Source organism: Onthophagus taurus, chromosome 8 (assembly GCF_036711975.1).
Source record: "Onthophagus taurus isolate NC chromosome 8, IU_Otau_3.0, whole genome shotgun sequence".
Lineage (NCBI taxonomy): Eukaryota > Metazoa > Arthropoda > Insecta > Coleoptera > Scarabaeidae > Onthophagus > Onthophagus taurus.
This window is the reverse complement of record NC_091973.1, coordinates 3450566-3470862: the sequence shown is the minus strand read 5'-3', so window position 1 is coordinate 3470862 and position 20297 is coordinate 3450566. Positions and strand designations below refer to the sequence as shown.

The 20297-nt window shown below is 35.8% G+C and overlaps 5 protein-coding genes across 6 annotated transcripts in view; 2 read left to right on the top strand and 3 right to left on the bottom strand.

Moving 5' to 3' along the window:
- The window catches only part of LOC111425594 (E3 ubiquitin-protein ligase RNF220-like), a 35209-nt gene extending 28087 nt beyond the window's left edge, over positions 1-7122 (top strand). Inside the window, exons 5-9 of the mRNA XM_023059721.2 lie at positions 5336-5550; positions 5606-5752; positions 5807-6292; positions 6347-6421; positions 6474-7122. Of these exons, the coding sequence (XP_022915489.1) occupies positions 5336-5550; positions 5606-5752; positions 5807-6292; positions 6347-6421; positions 6474-6545 (995 nt within the window). The 3' untranslated portion in view covers positions 6546-7122. The remainder of the gene's footprint in view (positions 1-5335; positions 5551-5605; positions 5753-5806; positions 6293-6346; positions 6422-6473) is intronic.
- Positions 7123-9921: 2799 nt separating this feature from the next.
- Positions 9922-12387, bottom strand: LOC111425446 (tipE homolog 4). 2 transcript variants are annotated; one of them, XM_023059460.2, is made up of 3 exons: positions 11496-12383; positions 11148-11442; positions 9922-11060 (listed from the first exon to the last, which is right to left on the bottom strand). In XM_023059460.2, exons 1-3 carry the CDS (start codon positions 12320-12322, stop codon positions 10803-10805), a joined length of 1380 nt encoding a protein of 459 aa, XP_022915228.1. In that variant the 5' UTR covers positions 12323-12383; the 3' UTR covers positions 9922-10802. The 2 variants fall into 2 exon arrangements, with proteins under 2 accessions (XP_022915228.1, XP_071054771.1); XM_071198670.1 differs by having other exon boundaries at positions 10955-11055; positions 11496-12387.
- A 150-nt stretch (positions 12388-12537) lies between these two features.
- LOC111425369 (tipE homolog 2) lies at positions 12538-13680 on the bottom strand. The gene is made up of 2 exons (XM_023059348.2): positions 13034-13680; positions 12538-12960 (listed from the first exon to the last, which is right to left on the bottom strand). Exons 1-2 carry the CDS (start codon positions 13678-13680, stop codon positions 12930-12932), a joined length of 678 nt encoding a protein of 225 aa, XP_022915116.1. The 3' UTR covers positions 12538-12929.
- Positions 13681-13821: 141 nt separating this feature from the next.
- LOC111425367 (tipE homolog 3) lies at positions 13822-15426 on the bottom strand. Its single transcript, XM_023059346.2, has one exon. The coding sequence runs from the start codon at positions 15166-15168 to the stop codon at positions 13822-13824; it is 1347 nt and encodes a 448-aa protein (XP_022915114.1). The 5' UTR covers positions 15169-15426.
- A 112-nt stretch (positions 15427-15538) lies between these two features.
- On the top strand, positions 15539-19309 carry LOC111425368 (temperature-induced paralytic E). The gene is made up of 3 exons (XM_023059347.2): positions 15539-16111; positions 16606-17169; positions 18248-19309. The coding sequence occupies exons 1-3, from the start codon at positions 15723-15725 to the stop codon at positions 18309-18311; spliced, it is 1017 nt and encodes a 338-aa protein (XP_022915115.1). The 5' UTR covers positions 15539-15722; the 3' UTR covers positions 18312-19309.
- Positions 19310-20297: the final 988 nt, after the last annotated feature.

The window sequence follows — 20297 nt, the reverse complement described above, 5'->3', positions numbered from 1 at the left end:
CACAAACTACTTTTATGACAACATATTATTAATATAACATTATATATATACAGGGTATATCAAAAAAATTTACTGACACTTCGAATGGAATGAAATGGAGTAACTTCGAATACAGAAGACAAATGTAATTGATGAATCATGTTCGCAAATTGATGGCCATTATTGTCCAGACAATGCAGACAAAACGAAGGTGATGGAAGATCTTGCTGAAAGTAAATCTGGTCGTCATCACCAAACTTCTCTGAAATTTGTGGACCTACTAACACCAGAAGCAAGTTGGTCCTATGATGTTCAATGCGGATATCTTACACCACACTGTTACTCTACATCTTCACAAAATTGAACTTTCCGATCAGGATCATCTTCGTTGAGAGCATGGATTACAGTTGGAATGTAGCATTCCCAGTGCAGACGCTTCATGATGCGATAGACGCTACCTTTTGAGCAGTTTGTCGAAAAGATTTCTGTGGTGGTCGAAGAAGTGTTTTCTGCACCTCCTCTTATAATAATAATAATAATAATGCCTTTATTAATAAGTCGCAAAAAAAGGAAAGAAAACAATAATACACTCTTAGAAAATAGACTTATTTTCTGGACGAAGTTCAGTTTGGTTATTAACCAACTGCTCTTCCACTTAATCCAGAATATATAGAAAATATATATATAAAGCAAAAATGAGAATGTTTTTAACAATACTAATAAACAAAATGAAAAAAAAAAAAACAAAATAACAAAATACGACGACATGTCAGTATAAAGCGATACATTAATAACTCAGAATATAATTAAAAAAAAAATCATGATGACTCAAGCAGGAGGGAGGATTTTAATTTACTCTTGAACGAAATACAGTTCAATCCTATAAGGTTCATAGGTAGATCATTGTACGTTTTAGCTATCTGGTAGGAAAAGGATCGGTGCGAGGCGCGGCGTGGTACCGTCAATACATCTTTCCTCCTTATATTAATGTTATGGACATCGCTTCTGAAAGATAGGCGTTGCAGCAAGTAAGGAGGCCGCTGACTTTTAATAATTTTATAATAAACGCAAGTTGCATGCAGTTTACGTCTGTTTTTCATGTTCAACCACCCGGTCTCTGCCAACTTATGACTAATATGGTCATATTTACGAATTCCGTAAATAAACCTCAGACAACCGTTCTGAAGGTTCTGGATACGACGCCCACTCGCCTCCGTTAAAATTGGACCATAAACAACGTCGCAGTGATTTAATTTGCTTAGAACCAAGCTATCACACAGCATAATTTTTAATTTTTTACTTAAGACATCCCTATGGGCATACAAGAGACGCAGGGCGCCATACCCACCCCTCAAGCACCTGGCCACATGCTCCTCAAACCTCAACTGATGATCCAATGTGACTCCTAAAATTTTTATATGATCAGAAACAGTAAGAGGTTCGCCATCCACCACCAATTGACCGGATATCAAAGGCTTAATCGCTCTCCTTGTGACACTACCGCAAAACAGAAGAACAGAAGACTTAAATGGATTTAGCACAAGTTCATGGCGTTTCGCAACATCAGAAAATAATGCTATATCTGAGTTAAATTTTATGCAGGCATCAACCCAATTATTTGGATTAAAATTCAGCAGAAGCTGTGTATCGTCTGCATACAAGTGAATCTGCGAATGCTCGAGAACCTGGTCAAAATCAGATGTATAAATAGAGAACAATAGTGGCCCCAAAATGGACCCCTGAGGGACTCCACGAGTAACAGACAGAGCGCTCGACACTTGACTATTAATCTTCACAACCTGAGACCTGTCCGACAAAAATGACTTTATCAAAATTGCAGCTTGATTTCCAAGACCAAAATAATTAAGTTTAGATGCAAGTATATTATGATTTATTGTATCAAATGCTTTGGTGAAGTCCAACGATAACAAAAGTGCGGCTTGCCCGGCCTCTCTAGAAGCAAATACATCATCAGTAAGGTTCAATAAAGCTGTTGCGCAACTGAAACCCGAACGAAACCCAGATTGTTGATCTGGCAGTATACTATACCTTTCGCAGTGTGCTCTAAGTTGCTTTTCCAAGACTCTCTCTAAAATTTTTGACATTACTGGGAGGATACTGATCGGTCTAAAATCCCTTAGGGCAGAAAGGGAAGATACTTTAGGTAATGCAATTACTTCAGCCATTTTCCAGGCATCCGGAAAAACTGATTGATGAACAGCAGCGTTTATTACGTGAGGAATATAAGGAATGAGAAAAGGGGTACACAAGTCAATCATCCAGATTGAGATACCATCAGAACCCACCGCTGCAGTTTTAATGTTATTAATTATTATAGATACTTCATGTTCATCAACAGGCATAAAAGCTTGCATTATCTGCACTCTAGGGTTTACATTATTTTGATAAAATATGGGTAATTCGGGATCAGTCTGGATATAAAGTGAAGAATCACCGTGAACAAAATAATTATTTAAATCGTTTGGAAGAAAAATGTTAGACACTTTGTTATCGATTTTTTTATTTATATTTAGATGTTTAATCTTTCTCCAAAGAGCCTTTGGATCTTTACTACGTAAGGCGTAATCATAGTATGCCTTCTTTTCAGCCCGCACCGTTGATGTTACCAGATTGCGATGCAACTTGTATGAAACCCAGTCTTGAGTTAGCTTAGACTTTTTGAATTTTTTAAGCGCATCATCTCGAATAGACATTAGTAGTTTAATATTATCTGTTAGCCAGGGACTGGGAGGCTTTGTAAACCGTCTAGTTTTTAAAGGTGCATGCAAATCCATCAGAGTAAGTAAACAATTATTGAAAAAAGTTATTTTATCATTCACATTTTCCTGGTCATATATGTTTCTCCACGGAATTGATTTCAGATCGTTCAAGAATTGTGGATAATTAATGTTTTTCACATCCCTGTATGTACGATAAATTGCAGCAGGCCTACCGATATCAAATGCCAGCTCACACTTTACTAGTTCATGATCAGATATATTAGGTACATTTACAACATCAATACTAGTAAACAGCTTATCATTTGTTGTAAAAACTGGATCGAGTAAAGTTTGCGAATCTTCTTTTCTCTTCTTTTCCAAAGCTTTGTGGATGTCCGTGGTAGTCCAAAACGTTTCTTGTTGACGTTCTGGGCGGTTCGATCTGCTTCAAATTTGTCTTTGTCGCGTTGGTGGCGATTTTGCGAATTCCCTTCTGAATCGTCTTTGCACTTCAATGACGTTTTCGGTCTTCCAATAACATTTCACGACAAATTTCCTCTCTTCCAAACTAAGTTGATTTCCCGCCATGCTGTGATTAATTAATTACACCTGCAAAACAAAAAGGCAGCGTGTTAGCGACAGTTAAAGTGTGAGTAAATTTTTTTATGTAGCCCCACTCAAACATATTTTGCAAGATAAATTCTATTTATCTATATTGACTGAATTTATTAATTAAAAAGAAAGTATATAGTTTGTAATAAATTTTGGCTTCAATAAATTTTCATGAAATACTTTTCACAAAATAAAATGAAAATTCGTCGTGATACTTTGTCCTATTAATATGCGGGTCGGAAATTACGTCGGTCAAACGAATCTCATTTGGTGAAACTTTCTGATTTTATGATTTTATGGTTTTAAAATGATTTTGATTTTGGGGGAGAATCGGTTTAGTCGAAGATTTGCGAAAACCGCTAAAGGGGGTGCTGCGGTAGCGACGAACAGTAATTGTTGCAGACTGCCTCAAAACGTTCCGTAACATCTGTTACATCCACCATTGAAGGCCACAAATGAAGGTTTCAAATTTATAGCCCCTCAAAATTAGTGGAAGGGTTAATTTCGGGCTATTAATTCCGCGGCTTAAGATCGCGTCAACTATTCCTCGTCGTGAGGGAGGGGAATACATTATCTTTATGCCGTCACTTACTTAGCGCACGGGGGCTTAATGAAAAAAACGAGGAAAAGCGCGCCCGTCTGATTGCTTTATTAGGCTAAATAAGGCGAGGGCGACCTTCTTTTGATCGTTCTTGCAAAAACGTATAAAAAGCTTGAATAAATTGACATATTCTGCCCTAAAGCTTGTACGCTCCGAACCCGTATTGTGTTACCCACTACACGATAAGTGTCTCACTTTGACTTTGCACGCAAACTTTTAAAAAATACAACCCGTTTAATCTCGTTTGCTTTTTATTAGCCTCCAAATCGAATCCTTTGCAATCGAAAGAAAACCCGAAACGATCCGTTTCCATTCTACCTATCGTAAATCGATCAATTCCGGTTCTCCGCTCTCCAAATACAATTAAGGAATTCAGAGTCCCTAAGAAATTAGTGGAATCACTCGGAAACATCAAGTTCAATATAAATTTCTCGTAACCCTACGCCGTGTTTATATGCTAGTGTTACTGGCAGGTGCTAATTGGTAAATTGAAATTGGTCGGGGTTATTGCGGTATTATTGAAATGTTTGGTCAGGATTTCACGTGCATATTTGCCAGAGCTAGGGACACGCTCACTCGACAATCGGATTATTACCCCTTCATAACATTTACGTATTACGTTAATTGCTTAATTATTCCTATATTAACTTACTTATATTATCTTCTTCGGTAAAATAAATAATACGTGATAGATTTGGGTTCTGGTGTTCGATAAGACTTATAATAAAATGTAATCCCTTTAGTGGGTCCGTCGGGTTTTTGTGGTGACCGTTGGTGATTTTGTCATTCGTGTAGGCGAACTGTTATATCGAGTTTTAATAGCGAAGGATACCCGGTGCGTCGGAGAGGATCCAAACTTTCCTAATATCTTGTTTTGTGAAGGGACTTAAAATCGCTATCTGCTCGTCGACGGCCACGACGCGTGCGTTTGGAGGCGCTCGTTTCGACGTAATAAAATGTAGATTTTTCCAACGGACCCCGCTGAAATATAGGTGATAGTTACAATAAGTATGTGCGAATGTGGAAATATGTGACCGTAAATAATGGTTATAGTGTTTGGTCTGGGGTTGCAAATCGAGCATGCCGAGTAGGATGAGGATCCCCCGTTTCCATTGCGAGGCCAGCGAAACCCCATCTACCCGGTCTACCGGAAACAATAACACCCGACTTTATTCTAAGACATTTGCCGCACATTTATGGCTAGTGCAATGGCGGCGATATTAAATATTATGCATCCCCGACCCAAGCCACAAACAAAAACGCCGCTCTTTGATAATTGGCGTGGACGCGAAGGCATTATGCACGGTTCCGTGGCCCTGCGTTCATATCAGCATTCCACAACGATCTCTGCCATCCCGCGAATTAACCTCAACAGTTTCCGCACACGATCGTCTATCCTTTCTCACACCTGTTTCTTTTGAAGACGTTACAGGTAACAAGCGGAAGCGCGACCCCTCCAGTTGTCCAGTCTGTGGACTGACCATTGCACCTGGCGACCTCCAGATTCATCTAATGCACGAACTCGAACGTTTATACAAACTATGCGGATCCGGCATTATTGCAGGCAGAAAAAGAAAAGCAGATCTAACCAGACCTCCAGCTCTTCCAGGCGATACTGGACCGGAAGGACGTTGGGAGGTACCCATTTATTTAATTATTCATTCATTTTAATAATCCTTTTTTAATTTGCAAGACGTTTCAAAGGATAAAAATCAATAGACAAGGTAGGCTTAGAATCAAAATCAAAAAAAGGAAGAATGAAGATTGTCCCGTTTGCAACGAACGTGTTAATAGATCTCCAGAAGATATGGCGTTCCACGAAGAACAATGCAATCGAAAGGTAAAATAAAATAAAGTAAATTAATATAAATTTTAATTAAAACAAAAATATTAGAATATCAACGATGAAGATGAAACGGTGGACGTAGAAGGTGATTCGGAATTTGAAGAATGGAGTGAAGGTCAACGTAGACGAACAAACGCGTTAATAACGGCGGGAACAACACCAAGCAGCAGTGGAAGAATTAGCACGGATGCGGAAGGTGATGATGTGATTGTTGATGGGGACGAGCAGGAGGAGTCTTCATTTGGCCCATCCCAGTATACCGAATCGGACGTGGTGATCAAGAGTTCGCAGGAAAAGCAAAAGGAAAAGGGCCAGTCGCAGGTGGCCACCGTTAACTCGAGCGGCGACGTAGAGGTGAAAGTCGAAAGCGGTCAGCAGTGCGACAGCAACGTCAGCACATCCGACGCAGAACCGAGTAGCCGTGCCCAGTTGATTGAAGAGTTGAAGAACAGGATTCGCCAGCTGGAAGCCGAAGGATCCGGGGATCCGAACGCTGGCGACGTTGTCGAGGACTATAAATGTTTGATTTGTTTGGTTAGTTTCTTAACTTTCTTTTTGGACACTTTTTGCAATATTTATTCATTTTAGGAACATTACAAAAAACCAGTTATTTCAACGGTATGTTGGCATGTACACTGTGAAGAGTGTTGGTTACATACTTTGGTGAGCATTATTTTTTTACTTTTAAAATAAATTTTAAATCATTTTTTTTTAGGGAAGTAAAAAAGTGTGTCCACAATGCAGTATGATTACATCGCCATCAGATTTACGACGTATATTTATGTAATGTTCTGATATAATTGATGTAAACTGTTCTACTCAATACTTGCATTTTAAACGGTTAATAATAATCCAATATTAAGACGTCGATCCCGTCATTTATAAACGGTATTAACTCACACTAACGAATTTTAACATTAAATGGACATGTAACACAAACTTACTGTATCTATTCGACTATCGCACTAGCTTTCATTTCTCATTCTCTCACGATCTCATACGACACGAGAAATATACATAGACGAGTAGATTACGAAAAATAAAAAAATAAAACGGAGCCTATATAGCTTAGTGTATGAACTAATAACCAACCTATCGATGTGATGTTCTTTGAACTAAAATAAATTGAGAATTCACTTAGAACATATTTTAGAAACCTCACATTGTTAATTATTTTATTGTAATTATTTAAATGTAACATATTTAAAAACCCGATTTTATTTTTTTTGTGTATAGTAGTTATTTAAATTATATTAAATCAAATCATTGTTGTATAATAAAAAAAATATTGTACATTTTCTGTAGATATACATATTACGTACTATTATATCAATAACAATAATAAATGTCATATTTAAATTTAATTTTTTTAATTATTTTATTAAACACACCAAATATTGATCGTCTTTTAAGACGGCTAAACCCGAATGTTTCTAGTTTTAGGTCTAGTGAATAACAATTAAAATTAGAAAGTTTCGGGTTGAGTTCTGCATCTTCAGACATTTAAGGGAACGATATAAACATTTTGGTTTAGTCTTGCGTTTGAATAAGAGATGTCGTTTTAGCTACAAGTTCAATTATGTAATTCGAATTAAAATTAAAATAAAATTTTATCTTAATTATAAACGCACAACATATTAATCAAGCATTTTTGTTTAAGTAAAAGTTTATATGGTAACATCATGGTAGAATTACTTTAACTATTAAAAAAGAATTCTATTGCCAAAGTTAATTTAGTTCACTCTATAAGAATATTTGTATATAATACGAATTAAAAATAAATCCCATTTTTATTCATGATTTGTTAATAAATAATTAGAGATTTTAAACAAAATAGGGAATTGGGTATAGTAGTGCCCTCTATCGTTAATTAATACGTTGATTAAAGGTGTCTTCACGCAAATTGAGGCCACTTTCAATACTAGATGGCGATAGCATAGAAATTTTTAAAGAATAAGTAACGGTTTTTACCACGCGTGTTTACAGATCAATCAAACTTTACGAAACGGCATCACTATAATATTAAGAATAAGAATAAACCAAAAAATGTCACGTTTAGAACTCACCACGGAATTAGACAACGAACAAACAGTGTTGGAGCTTCAAAATAATCTTTCTCAATCGAGACAAACACAATGGAATAACGTTATTTGGAAATATTCCCAATGTTTTGATGAAGATACATCTATACAATTCGATAATTTGGCAGAACAATTTGATGACAATGATGATACCGATTCGAGTGAAAGTGATGATGAAGATGAGTTAATGGTGAAAAAAAATTCTATTCTAGAAATGAGTCAACGTTGGGTTGGTATTTGTAAAAGAATGGATACATCTACTGTATGCCATTTTTGTAATACTTTAATGGCAAGTAACTCTAAATGTGCAGATAATACTTTAGATAATGTAAATACAAATAACATAAAACATTGTAAATCAATTCCCTCGAAAACCAAGGACAATGAAAAGAGTTTAATGGAACAATATATAAAGGAAACTAATTGTGGATTAACAGTAGTGGAACTTCTTGCAGTAAAAAATATTGTTGAAAAGAAAGTAGGCGATTCTTTAAAGAATGTTGGGTTTCGATTGAATTCCACTCAATGTGCGAACAACAAAGCTTTATACAAAAAAGTTAAAGAGGAATTAGTAAATTTACTTGAATTATTAGTTATAGATGTCTCTATTAAGAGTTTATGTGTTTATGGAGAGTACGAAAGCTGGAAAGCTGACAAATTATTTTAATTAATCTCACAAAAAAATACTGTTTTTTGTAAACCTCCTTGTTTTATTTATTGTATGAGTTTTTTTATAATAGATATTATTTTTGTATAATAAAAGGTATGTATTGACTTACCAATTTAAAATTGGAGCTAAAACTTCAGAAAATGTACCTAACTTAAAACATTACAAATAAAAGTTTGTAATTATACATCTATTTATCTTCACCTAATTATTATATCATTATAAATGATTTCAGGATGTAAAAATTTGAAATTAACTGTAAAATTGTGAGTTTTGGAAGCCTCCTTGGTACTTCTTTGTTGTGGGTTGTCATGTAGTGGTTCTTCATTGTGAGGTTGGAACATCTCTATACGTATATTCTTTCTCTTTGTTAACATGATTGTCAAATTAAAATGATTGGATTTCATTTCATCCAATTGATTCTCTTAAGATTTATTATTAAATCTTTTTTGCCATGCTTTGGCAAAAAAGATGTTATCAAACTATAATTACAGAAAAGATTTGAAAGAATTGATGGAGACTTCAAAAACTTGATACAGATTAAGATCTGTATGGAGAGCTGCTTCAAACTGTTTGGCGATTTGATGATGTAGGCTTCATACGAAGTTGATATGATTAGTAAATTTACTTGAAGTATTAGTCATAGATGCCTCTATTAAGAGTTTGTGTTTATGGAGCGTACGAAAGCTAACAAATTATTTTAATTAATCTCACAAAAAAAAATTGTTTTTTGTAAACCACCTTGTTTTATTTATTGTATGAGTTGTTTTATAATACATATTATTTTTGTATAATAAAAGGTCTTCAGAAACTTGTTTTCAACAAAAATATGTATTGACTTACCAATTTAAAATTGGAGCTATAATTTCAAAAAATGTATGTAACTTAAAACATTGCAAATAAAAGTTTGTAATTATACATCTATTAATATTCACCTTATCATTATAAATGATTTCAGGATGTAAAAATTTGAAATTAACTGTAAGATTGTGAATTTTGGAAGCCTCCTTGGTACTTTGAGTTTGGAACATCTCTGTATGTATATTCTTTCTCTTTGTTAACATGATTGTCAAATTAAAATGATTGGATTTCATTTCTGCCAATTGATTCTCTTAAGATTTATTATTAAATCTTTTTTGCCATGCTTTGGCAAAAAAGATGTTATCAAACTACAATTACAGAGAAGATTTGAAAGAATTGATGGAGACTTCAAAAACTTGATACAGATTAAGATCTGTATGGAGAGCTGCTTCAAACTGTTTGGCGATTTGATGATGTAGGCTTCATATGAAGTTGATATGATTAGTAAATTTACTTGAAGTATTAGTCATAGATGCCTCTATTAAGAATTTATGTATTTATGGAGCGTACGAAAGCTGATAAATTATTTTAATTAATCTCACAAAAAAAAACTGTTTTTTGTAAACCACCTTGTTTTATTTATTATGAGTTTTTTTATAATAGACATACATATAAAATTACATTTGTGTTCGTTCTGTACGTAGGGCCCCATTGTTCATTGAAATTCGTTAAATTTTGTGCCGTTGAACGATTTTCGTATAATAAAGGGTCTTCAGAAACTCTTGTTCTCTACAAAAATTCGTATTGACTTACCAATTTAGAATTGGAGTTAAATTCTTCAACAAAATTTGTATGTAACTTAAAAGATTGTAATAATGGAGAAATCGTTGTATCCTTTTATTAAATTATTTAATTGGGGAAATTAACTTTAAAATTGTGAGTTTTTGAAGCGTCTCCTTGTTACTTTGAGTTTGAAACATATCTGTACGTATATTCTTTCTCTCTGTTAACATGATTGTCAAATTAACATGATTGGATTTCATTGATTCTCTTAAGATTTATTATTAAATCTATTTGCAAAAACGATGTTATCTATGAGACTTCAAAAACTTGATAAGAGGTAACTTGATGCCAAGTTGATATATTTTTATAGTGAACAAAAATTTCTTTAGACCCTGTATAATAATAAGTTATAGTTAAACGAGAGTATTTAGAATACATTGAAGCGATACATTGATTGACAGATACAACATCGATCTTGTAAACGTTCACACCAAGGCGCATTTGCAATTTCGAGAAGTAGACAACGTATGTAAACATGTAAAGTCTTAACAGAATATGCGGGGATAGATTATTTAATGTATATAATCATATTTTCAGGCACACAAAAGGCACGTTTTAAAATATAGTACACGTTTTTACATACATGTCACGAGTACGGTATATTTTTTAAATTTTTTTTTGCACATTGAGTCGATTAGAGACAGAGTCGTTTTCATCCTTCCATATGATTTGGTCTATCGGATTCCCTTTCGCTAACTTCGTATTTGCTTAGATTCAATTCGGATTTGTCACTCACCAAACAGTACTGGCACCGCATTTTTGTGTCATCACCTACCTTGACAGACTGCATGATCACGCATAGCGTTATAAATGAGACTGCAAACAATACTGTTGGAATACTAATAGCTATCACTAGCTCCTTCCATGTTTTTTGCAAATCATATCGTGCTACTACCATAAAAGAACTGTTCTGAAAATTATTTGATTCATGAAATATACCAAAATAAAATTAAAAGAAGCAGCGTATTTTTTTGTGTATTTACAAGTATTAAGTTACCTTATTATGAAAGCAGTGGAATCTGGATTGTGCAGTTTGATTTCTGCCGTCTTTACCGTGCGTGTGTAAAAACTGGCGGCATTCGCCTTTTAACGTGTTGACGCAACCATCGAGGTTAATATAAAGGTGTGAACTATTGTAAATGGTAAGATGCGATTGCATCGGTATAAAATTTTGCTCGGGGTCGAGTGATTCACGCCATTTCTTTTGTAAATTCCAGAACGTGGTAAAGTTCATTGACGGTTTTGGAACGTCTATCGCGTTGTAAATGGTCCCGTTAATGCAATCAGATGCACTGCAATAAAAAGAATAAATAATAAAAATATTGCGTTGAAAATTTCGTATTACTTAATTATTCCATTGGTTCCATTATTATAATAAACAGCTTTGAAGCAAGACATCATAAGAATATCATTTTTAGTTTCTCTCCAAATTGTTTTTGGAGGAATAACTTTTCCTTCTTCTCGTCCATTAGCCATTGTGGTGGCTATAACACTTCCACAATAAGCTAAATGAAGTGTGTTATCAACGGATATAATAACATTTTTGAGAGAGCTGTAAATCGTATCGCAATATCTGTCGCAACTAAACGCACGTTTGATTTTCGTGCATTTTGCTCCTTTGCACTCGAAAAATCCGTTTAATTTAGTGTTATCTTTATCTGAATCAACCACGAACCCATCAGCTTTATAATGACACTGATAAACTTGAGACATATTCGTGCAGTGTCCCAAAGAACAATTAAAAACGCCGTAGAGTGTCTTACATTCCGTGCCGTTATTACAATTATATTTTTTTAATTTCCCTACGTTCGCCTCAGGGCATGAAACCGAAATAAAATTTGTACACCCTTCCAAAATCAACTCAGTTCCATTTCGTCTCGTTGTCACCTGAATTTGCGGACAAAATCCAGAGGTTTTCGTCAAACACCATTCCCCGCACGACGCCCAGCTACAATTGTTGATCATACTTGTATTTACTGTTTGACACATTACTGGCACCTCCTCGTATCCGGAATGAAAAGCCCTGTATGAAGGGATGTAGATGGCGACTGTCAGATAAATCAACGAGACGCTGCTAAAAACGACTATTAACTGGCAAAAACAGATGCTTCCACAAATTCTTTTATCTTGTTGCGGAATCATCCGCGGTTTACATTTATTACGGCGCCCCATCTTACGTAAGGCACAGAATGCTGAGAATTGACAGAACTCTGGGAACCGTCATGTTGGAACTGTATTGATGAATCTTATTCACGCAATCGTCAACTAAGCGCATGTCCCTTTATCCTTCCTACGTCTATTTAATTTTTCATTCTTTTCCATAATATATTTATATATAAATTTTATATAATTTAGTTTAGGAATAAAAAAAGAAATAAAACAAATAATTTCCATAAAAAGAAAGAACTTTTTATTGCAGTGTCATTCGTAACAACATTTGAAGATTAAAGTCGAGTATAATTATTAATTAATTATTGATTATAACTATAAACTAACATAATCGAATAGAACTATGATAAAGATTAAATTTGTACAACGTTTCTCGTATTACTTTTCCGATTCACTACGCGTTTAGTCCTCGATCGTCGAAAACGTTTTGGAAAAGTAACGAATGGCGAATTTGTTTATTTTAAATTTTTTGCGAGTAGCGAACTAGAATTGTGCGAGGAAACCGTTTTAGTTTGCGAAGATCTTTGCACCACTAAGTCTCTAACTGGAAGTCCGCGTCGTATCGCCGAAGCTTGGTGTAGCGCTAAGTTTTCAAAAAGTTCTGTAACCGTCAGTAGACCTCGTCGTCGTCTTCTTCATCTCTAAAACAAATTAATAATAATTAATTTAAGTTAATTTTCTGATTTTAGTTAAAAAAGAATTAAGATTACTCACACATGTGGAAAATGATGCATGTATTTGTTACAAGTACGTCCACATCCCGGACAGTACCAGTAACTTAAAATTGCTATTGATGTTGCAAAAAGTAAATTAGGTATTGCTATAGAAAGAATGAGCTGTCTCAAGGTGTCATCCCACGAATATCTAGCCACTACTGTATCTGGATAAACTTTGCTGTAATAACAAGGAAAGGGAGTCCCAGCACTTTCATATCCATATTGCTGAGCAAATTCGGTACAATTTACACTCGGTGGATATCCACAACCTTCGGCGTTTACTAAAAGTCTAGTATGGGCAACGTCCCAATCTAAGATAGCTTTGGATTTGTATTCGCGGAACGGTAACCGTGAGTAATTCACCAAAATTTGGTGGCACTTGGTGACTTGGCTGGTGCAGCCTTCTCTACAAGAAGCCCAAGAACAATTCCTGAGTCCTTCGGCATAAATATGGTGCGTCGCGACGCATGTAACGGCCTCGGTTTCGTAATTCGCCATCAAACTGGAGATGGCGGGATCAACGACAAATGGAATTAGGAACAGGAAGGCGAAGACGGAAACGAAGGCCACAGTTCCAAGGCATAGTGATGCGTAGAACTTTGCAGTCTCGACGATCGATATCAATTTAGGTACGTTTTTATCCATTTTTTTGGTTCTTAATTAGAAGCTTCAGAACTTGACAATGTAAAAAGAATTATTTTTTTAAAATCTGAAACAATATAAAAATTTAAATCTAAGTCAACACAAACACAAAGAAGAACAAAAACAATAAAAGCTTACTTTTTTTTACAATGCCATTATTGAGTTTTCTCCTCTATCTGCCATATTATTGGCCGAAGTACTTTTTTCGAATTCAATTTGAGCATCAGTGCATCCCTGAAACCGCATTTTGGCATCATCACCAACAACTACGGTGCGTTGACATAAAATAAGCGTAAGGCACGAGACAACGAACAGAACGGATGGCAGTACGAAAGCGACCAAGAATTGTTTGGTTGTGGTGGCGAGATCGAAACGTGCGACGACGATATCAGTGTTTTCAGCTGAATAGAAGCATGGGAAGCGGGCGCGAGCGTTATGGTCGGTCCCATCCTTCCCATAAACCCGCAGGAACTCCTTACATTCATCTCGAAGGGTATTAACGCAACCCTCGAGGTTAATGAGTAAACGACTTTCGTTGGCGATGAGCAAATCCGGTTCGGGAGGAGCGATTTTTCTTTTTTCGTCGAGTGGTATCGTGCTAAAAACGCTCAAATAGCTGAGATACGTAAAGTTGGTAAGATCGCTTAGGACGTTGTTTGCTAAAAGAGAACCATTTACGCAGTCTACAGCGACAACACCCTTGGTGGTATTCATGATGCTGTAACATGACGTCATCATGATGTTGTCTTGTGATTGGTTCCATATTTCTTCTTCCGTTTCTAATTCTAGCGCTCTCTGACATTGAGATAAATAAACCTTATCCCCGCTTAAGAGTATAACGTTTTTATTTCTCGTTGGGATGTCTACGCATCGTCTATCGCAATTGTAGGGTATTCTGATTCTTTCGCAAGTTCCTCTTTTACAATTGTATAAACCGTCGAGATCTATGCAAGTTATCTTACCTCTTCTGCCGGAACATTTAAGCGCCGGATCGGTTTCTGTAAAAATGCACTCGAAAGCATCTGTTATGTTGATGCACGTTCCCGTGGTGCAATTGAATGTTCCGGTGAGGTTCTTGCACTCATCCGCTATGCAACGACTTCTTTTCGCGTTCTCCTGGTCGATTCCGTAGCAAGTTTTATTCGCGGTATTCGTGCAATTAGCCAACAACAAAGAGGAACCGTTGTGGCGCAGATTGACATATATCTGCATGCAGGAACCGGACGTTTTGCTCAAACACCACTCACCACAGGATCCCCAGTCGCAGTTTTCGACGATGACGGCTCTCGTGGTCGTGCACATGACGGGATCTTCGGTAATTCCCGATTGTAGGGCACGAGATGAGGGTACGTAGATGGCCACGGTCAGATAAACGATCGCCACGCTACTTAAAACGAGCGTCATCTGACACAGGCATATCGTACCGCATATCCTACCGTCTTGAGGTGGTATTATGAGGTCCTCCACTGGAATTGGTTTCTTTTTGGGCATTTCGCGAAAGCTGGAGGAGTAGCGCGACCAGGAGGACTAGCGAAAATATGCGACGGTGTCGCTGCATACGTCACAACCACCACCGCCACCGCCGCCAACGACCCTCGTCGTTACTCCGCCGGGGTAATCAATAACACTGCGGTTTCGAAATCAATATTGCGCGTTCCAACGTTTAACAAAGTGTAGAAAATCGTGATTAAAAAATTCGCGAAACGCCACCACAAACCGTCATCGATGCGATTTCATCGCTCCGCGAGTACTTACCTCTGATTGTGATAGTCGTTACAGAAGGTTTGATAATTGCCAGGCGCCGCCGTTTGACGTAAAGCGCGGTCAGCGGGAGACATCTGGCGTAAGCCTTCGTCAAAATCGATAACCTCTAACCCACCAGTCTCTGACTGCAGTATCCCTGAATAGTATGTCAAGCGACAGTCGGTTGACTCGGGTGAACCTATTTTCGAAAGACGGTGCGCGAGGACGCTTCTGACTATGTAAAGGTGTTCACGCTATCAGATGGTGGGGTGCAAGATTAAGGGACCGCTCGCGCCGCAACGATGGGTGAGCAAGCTAACAAGCAAACTTGGAAGCAAAAGCTCCTCTTCTACATCACCGCCTTCTTCGTACTGCTCGGGACGTTCAGTTTGTTCTCTTTCTTATTCCTCGTGCCTTTCGTCATCGATCCCGCGTTTACCACTATCTTCATGGAGTTCGACGAAACGCCGGCACTGTGCGTGACAGTTGATAACGAGAAACGACAGGGTGCCTCCAACTGCACCTGGACCTCGTGCAGGGAAGGCTGCACCAAGGAGATTTACACCTGCAGCCAACTCCGTGTTAACTACAAAAGAAACGTCACCGAGAACTCAACCGGCGTGACGTCCACCACGGAATTTACCTCAGCCAGGGAAGAAAGATCCCTCCTCAGGGATGACTACGATTACATGTAAATTTACTCTTTACAAACTTTGATGATCCATTTACGGATACGTTTCTTTGCTTTCACGAGTGTGCCAGTTATTTTTGAAATCAGGTCACCGCTCGTTATCAACATTCCGCAGGAAAATACCACTACTGCAGATGCCCTTCCGACCTCATTAAGTCATTTCATAAAGATCGTTCATTTCGACAATAACAACTTCATTTTGAATTCATTTACTTGTTGACACACTTTGCGAAAATATCACACATTTATTACATTTATTAATTATTAATTTAGGAAATAAAGTGGTTTGGTAAGGTTAATACTATTAAAGGTTTCCTTGAATTCTATTTCCGTTTTGTTTCCAAACAAAAAATTGATAGTTTTCTTTGTCCACAAAAATATCTCTGCATATAAAATTCATTGCAATCAATAGGTCACCATTGACCTCTAACGAAATCTGTAAACAACTCTTTTTTGTTTTAACGAATATTTACAATTTTTTTATTATTTAATAGGAAAGAGGATGAAGAAGACTACCCTAATGAGGTGGAGCCTACGGGATTGATGGGTGACAGCTCCGAATGGTATTACACGGGAGCCAAGCTTTTTCCAAATGTAAAAGGCTGCGGATACCCACCGATGCTAAATTGTAGCATCTTTTACCAGCGGTACCAAGACTTGGGTACGAACTTTTCCTGCTACTACAGCAGGGTCGATCCGGGCCTGGTAATCACCGACCTGGACATGTGGCAAGTGTACATGAACCTAGTGTACGCGATGGCAATTCCGATCCCGTCCTTTATATTGTCCGTCATCTACCTGACCTTCGCGTACTTCAAGATCTACAATGACGACGACGAGAAAACGCCGCTTAAAAACAACGCAGAAGAGATGGACGTCGAAGGCGAAAGTGTGCAGGAAACCGTTCTCCAACCTGCTAGTGGCGTACTTACTCCTGCCAGTGAAGCTTTTCGCGAAGACATTGCTGGATTTGGTCACAATTTTGTCGTCGCTATGGCTGATGAAATCAGCAGGGAAAGTTTGGCGGACGGAGTTGTCAATTCAATCTCCATACAAGGGTACGTCGTATATAAACAAATTTTTAATAAATAAAACTTTCTTCTCGATCCGAGCATTATACGGTTGAAGGATACATTATTCACGAATTTACGGAAAAAGGTTATTTCTCTTTCCGTGTCGAATTTATTGGTGAGTATACGTGAGAAACGTGTTATGAACGATTTATAAGAAGAAATATTTATATACTTCAACCGTATAATGCTCTGATCCGGAAGATACAGGACACCTGTATATATATATTAATATTTCTGAGGTTATCTTAATAATTATTTGTGATACCAAATTTTTTTATTTACAATATTTGTTTAAAATTAAATTACGCACAACTTTTATTAATAACATTTTTTGAAATAACACAGTTTTTATTTCTCTGTGAAAAATATTGCAAACCAAATTATTATATTTATCGAAAAGTGTTTCATATAATATTTGTTTATAATGAGATTTCAAATCGAATATTTTAATAAAATTTCGTGATATCTCCACCAGGTGGTGCTATATACTGGTATAAAAATGAATATTTTTGAGGTTATCTTAATAATTATTTATGATACCAAATTTTTTTGTTTACAATATTTGTTTAGAATTAAATTACACACAACTTTTATTATTAACTTTTTTTGAAATAACACAGTTTTTATTTCTCTGTGAAAAATATTGCAAACCAAATTATTATATTTATCGAAAAGTGTTTCATATAATATTTGTTTATAATGAGATTTCAAATCGAATATTTTAATAAAATTTCGTCATATCTCCACCAGGTGGTGCTATATACTGGTATAAAAATAAATATTTTTGAGGTTATCTTAATAATTATTTATGATACCAAATTTTTTTGTTTACAATATTTGTTTAGAATTAAATTACACACAACTTTTATTATTAACTTTTTTTGAAATAACACAATTTTAATTTCCCTCTGAATAGTATGGTAGCAATTTAAGACATTTCAAACCAAAAAACTAGGTGGCGCTATACACTGGTATAAAATAAATATTTTTGAGGTTGCCTTAATATACATATATATCTTGATATTTAATTAGTTTATTAAAGAAATGAAATTTTTTGTTGCAGAAATATTGAGAGAACCATAACGACGAGTATTTCAATAAATGCGGGTCCCATCGCTGACATCTAATACAATGCAACGCCTTATTTTTTGAAACAGAAATAACTACATATAAAATCGTCGCTTGGTAACGTAAAAACTTGAGAAAAAAGAAATACCTTAATAGTCACTATTATGATTCAAAAATTTCGGGGAACACTAATGAAACTATAATAATAAATACTAATAATATTTGCTTGTACTTGCACCGATGTAAACTTTCTCTCGTCACCAGCCAACGTGGATAAAGAGTTTAAATAATAATAAAGGCGCGTCATCTCTCGTTTAGTTTTCGTTCGTGAGAATCAGAATCGCACAAGAAAAAAATTCTAATAGGATAAAAACGTAGTACTATACCAATATTTTAGAACAAAAAAAAATACAGTCCTGGACGACAACCAAAGTGATGCATTAGATGTAAATATATATCTTAATAGACTGCTCAACGATGTAGCGCTTCGACAACCTTTGAATAGGGCACAATACGGTTCAGATTCGTACCAAAAACCTCAGTACGTGTGCAAATTTGCCGGGCCGTTTCCTAATGCATTGGACTGTACAAGAGCGTTTACAAATCCTATGGATTTTAAATTTTCTAACACTTCAGAGCTGTCGCCGGAACAAGCGAGCTCGATGTAAAACGGTTTTTTTGCGATATAATTGTGATAATTAGATGCAGAGTTCTCTGAATATTAAAACTATAAGTGATAGGAGCGCGTGTATGTTGTACAAAAGACGGAACCCAGAGAATTTACAAGGTAACGCCACGCCATCATTTTTCGAAAAATTTCGTTTCTGAACTCCGCTTCGGGTATTTTTTATATACATACATAAAAAAACGAACGTTTTCCTTCCTTCTGAAACGGAAAGGGCGTTACACCGTCACGTTAAAAGGATAAATGGGAATATAAATACAATTTATTAATACGATAGCTTAAGTTTATAATGCTTTCTATTAAACACAATTCAAAGTGCTTGACGATGCTTTTATATAGTATATATAGTCTATAAATATACGATACAATTTATGACTTGTTACAGTTTATTTACATTGTTGAGAGAACGAACCTATGTCGGTAAATGTTTGAAAATTAAATCTACATTACTTCGCTGGCGATATCGACTTATTACTTAATCACGTTATCCGTTGATGAGTTATTTAAAAAATTTAAATTAATGAAAATGTGAAAGATCATTCTCCATAAAAGTGTGTGTCACCTATTGACAATAATACTGCATTATAGAACATAACAACGAATCATTTCGAACGGTCGATATCGTGCTGCGTTCCTCATTTCCTTTCGGGAACGGTATCTTAACTGTTTGAAGCGTATACAGGTGGTCCATAAAAATTAACCAAATGAAAGTGCGAAAGGAGAAACTTATTTTCAAGGTTATTTGAAGGTCACGACCAATTTTTTTTAAATGGATAAAAGTAAAATAATTTAAAAAAAATTACAAGTAGACAAAATCTAAATAATTTTTTTATTCAAATAGTTTTAAATATCATTTATTAAACTATACTATTAATCAACAAGTATAAAATTTATAATAAATGTTCAAATATTTCCCCAACCACTTCAATACATTTATTAATCCTTCTACTAAAACTTTCTTTACATCTTAAAAGGTTTTCTTGGTTACTATTTCTGCATGCATTTCTTACACGCTCTTTCATGTTTTCTGGCGGAACAAAATTAAGAAGTGTTAAATCAGGTTAAATCAAGCATAATCTCGATCTATGTGAAAAATGTGGTCATTTTGCAGCCACATATTTTGTTTTTGTTCCCTGCTCAAATCTACAATTAGCCATCAATAAAGTATGCACCGATCAATTTATCACCAATTATGCCACACCAAACATTAACCGACCAAGATCGTTGAAACTCTTCTGGATTTTTTTTGTTGAGCATTCTTAAATATTATTCTAAGAATTAAAGACAATGTATCGAAGCGGGTAGGAAATAAATCTTATTTGTTTTTGTTAGATTATAAACGTTAGTTAATTTTTTAATT

Excerpts from the sequence above, each read along its gene's own strand:
- LOC111425368 (XM_023059347.2), top strand. The coding sequence starts at position 15,723 with ATGGGTGAGCAAGCTAACAAGCAAACTTGGAAGCAAAAGCTCCTCTTC. Across the intron at positions 16,112-16,605 it reads AGGGATGACTACGATTACAT|GAAAGAGGATGAAGAAGACT; the intron begins GTAAATTTACTC and ends ATTATTTAATAG. Across the intron at positions 17,170-18,247 it reads AATTCAATCTCCATACAAGG|AAATATTGAGAGAACCATAA; the intron begins GTACGTCGTATA and ends TTTTTGTTGCAG.
- LOC111425369 (XM_023059348.2), bottom strand. The coding sequence starts at position 13,680 with ATGGATAAAAACGTACCTAAATTGATATCGATCGTCGAGACTGCAAAG. Across the intron at positions 12,961-13,033 it reads ATGCATCATTTTCCACATGT|AGATGAAGAAGACGACGACG; the intron begins GTGAGTAATCTT and ends AATTTGTTTTAG.
- LOC111425446 (XM_023059460.2), bottom strand. The coding sequence starts at position 12,322 with ATGGGGCGCCGTAATAAATGTAAACCGCGGATGATTCCGCAACAAGAT. Across the intron at positions 11,443-11,495 it reads GGAACCAATGGAATAATTAA|TGCATCTGATTGCATTAACG; the intron begins GTAATACGAAAT and ends TTTTTATTGCAG. Across the intron at positions 11,061-11,147 it reads TCCACTGCTTTCATAATAAG|AACAGTTCTTTTATGGTAGT; the intron begins GTAACTTAATAC and ends AATAATTTTCAG.
- LOC111425367 (XM_023059346.2), bottom strand. The coding sequence starts at position 15,168 with ATGCCCAAAAAGAAACCAATTCCAGTGGAGGACCTCATAATACCACCT.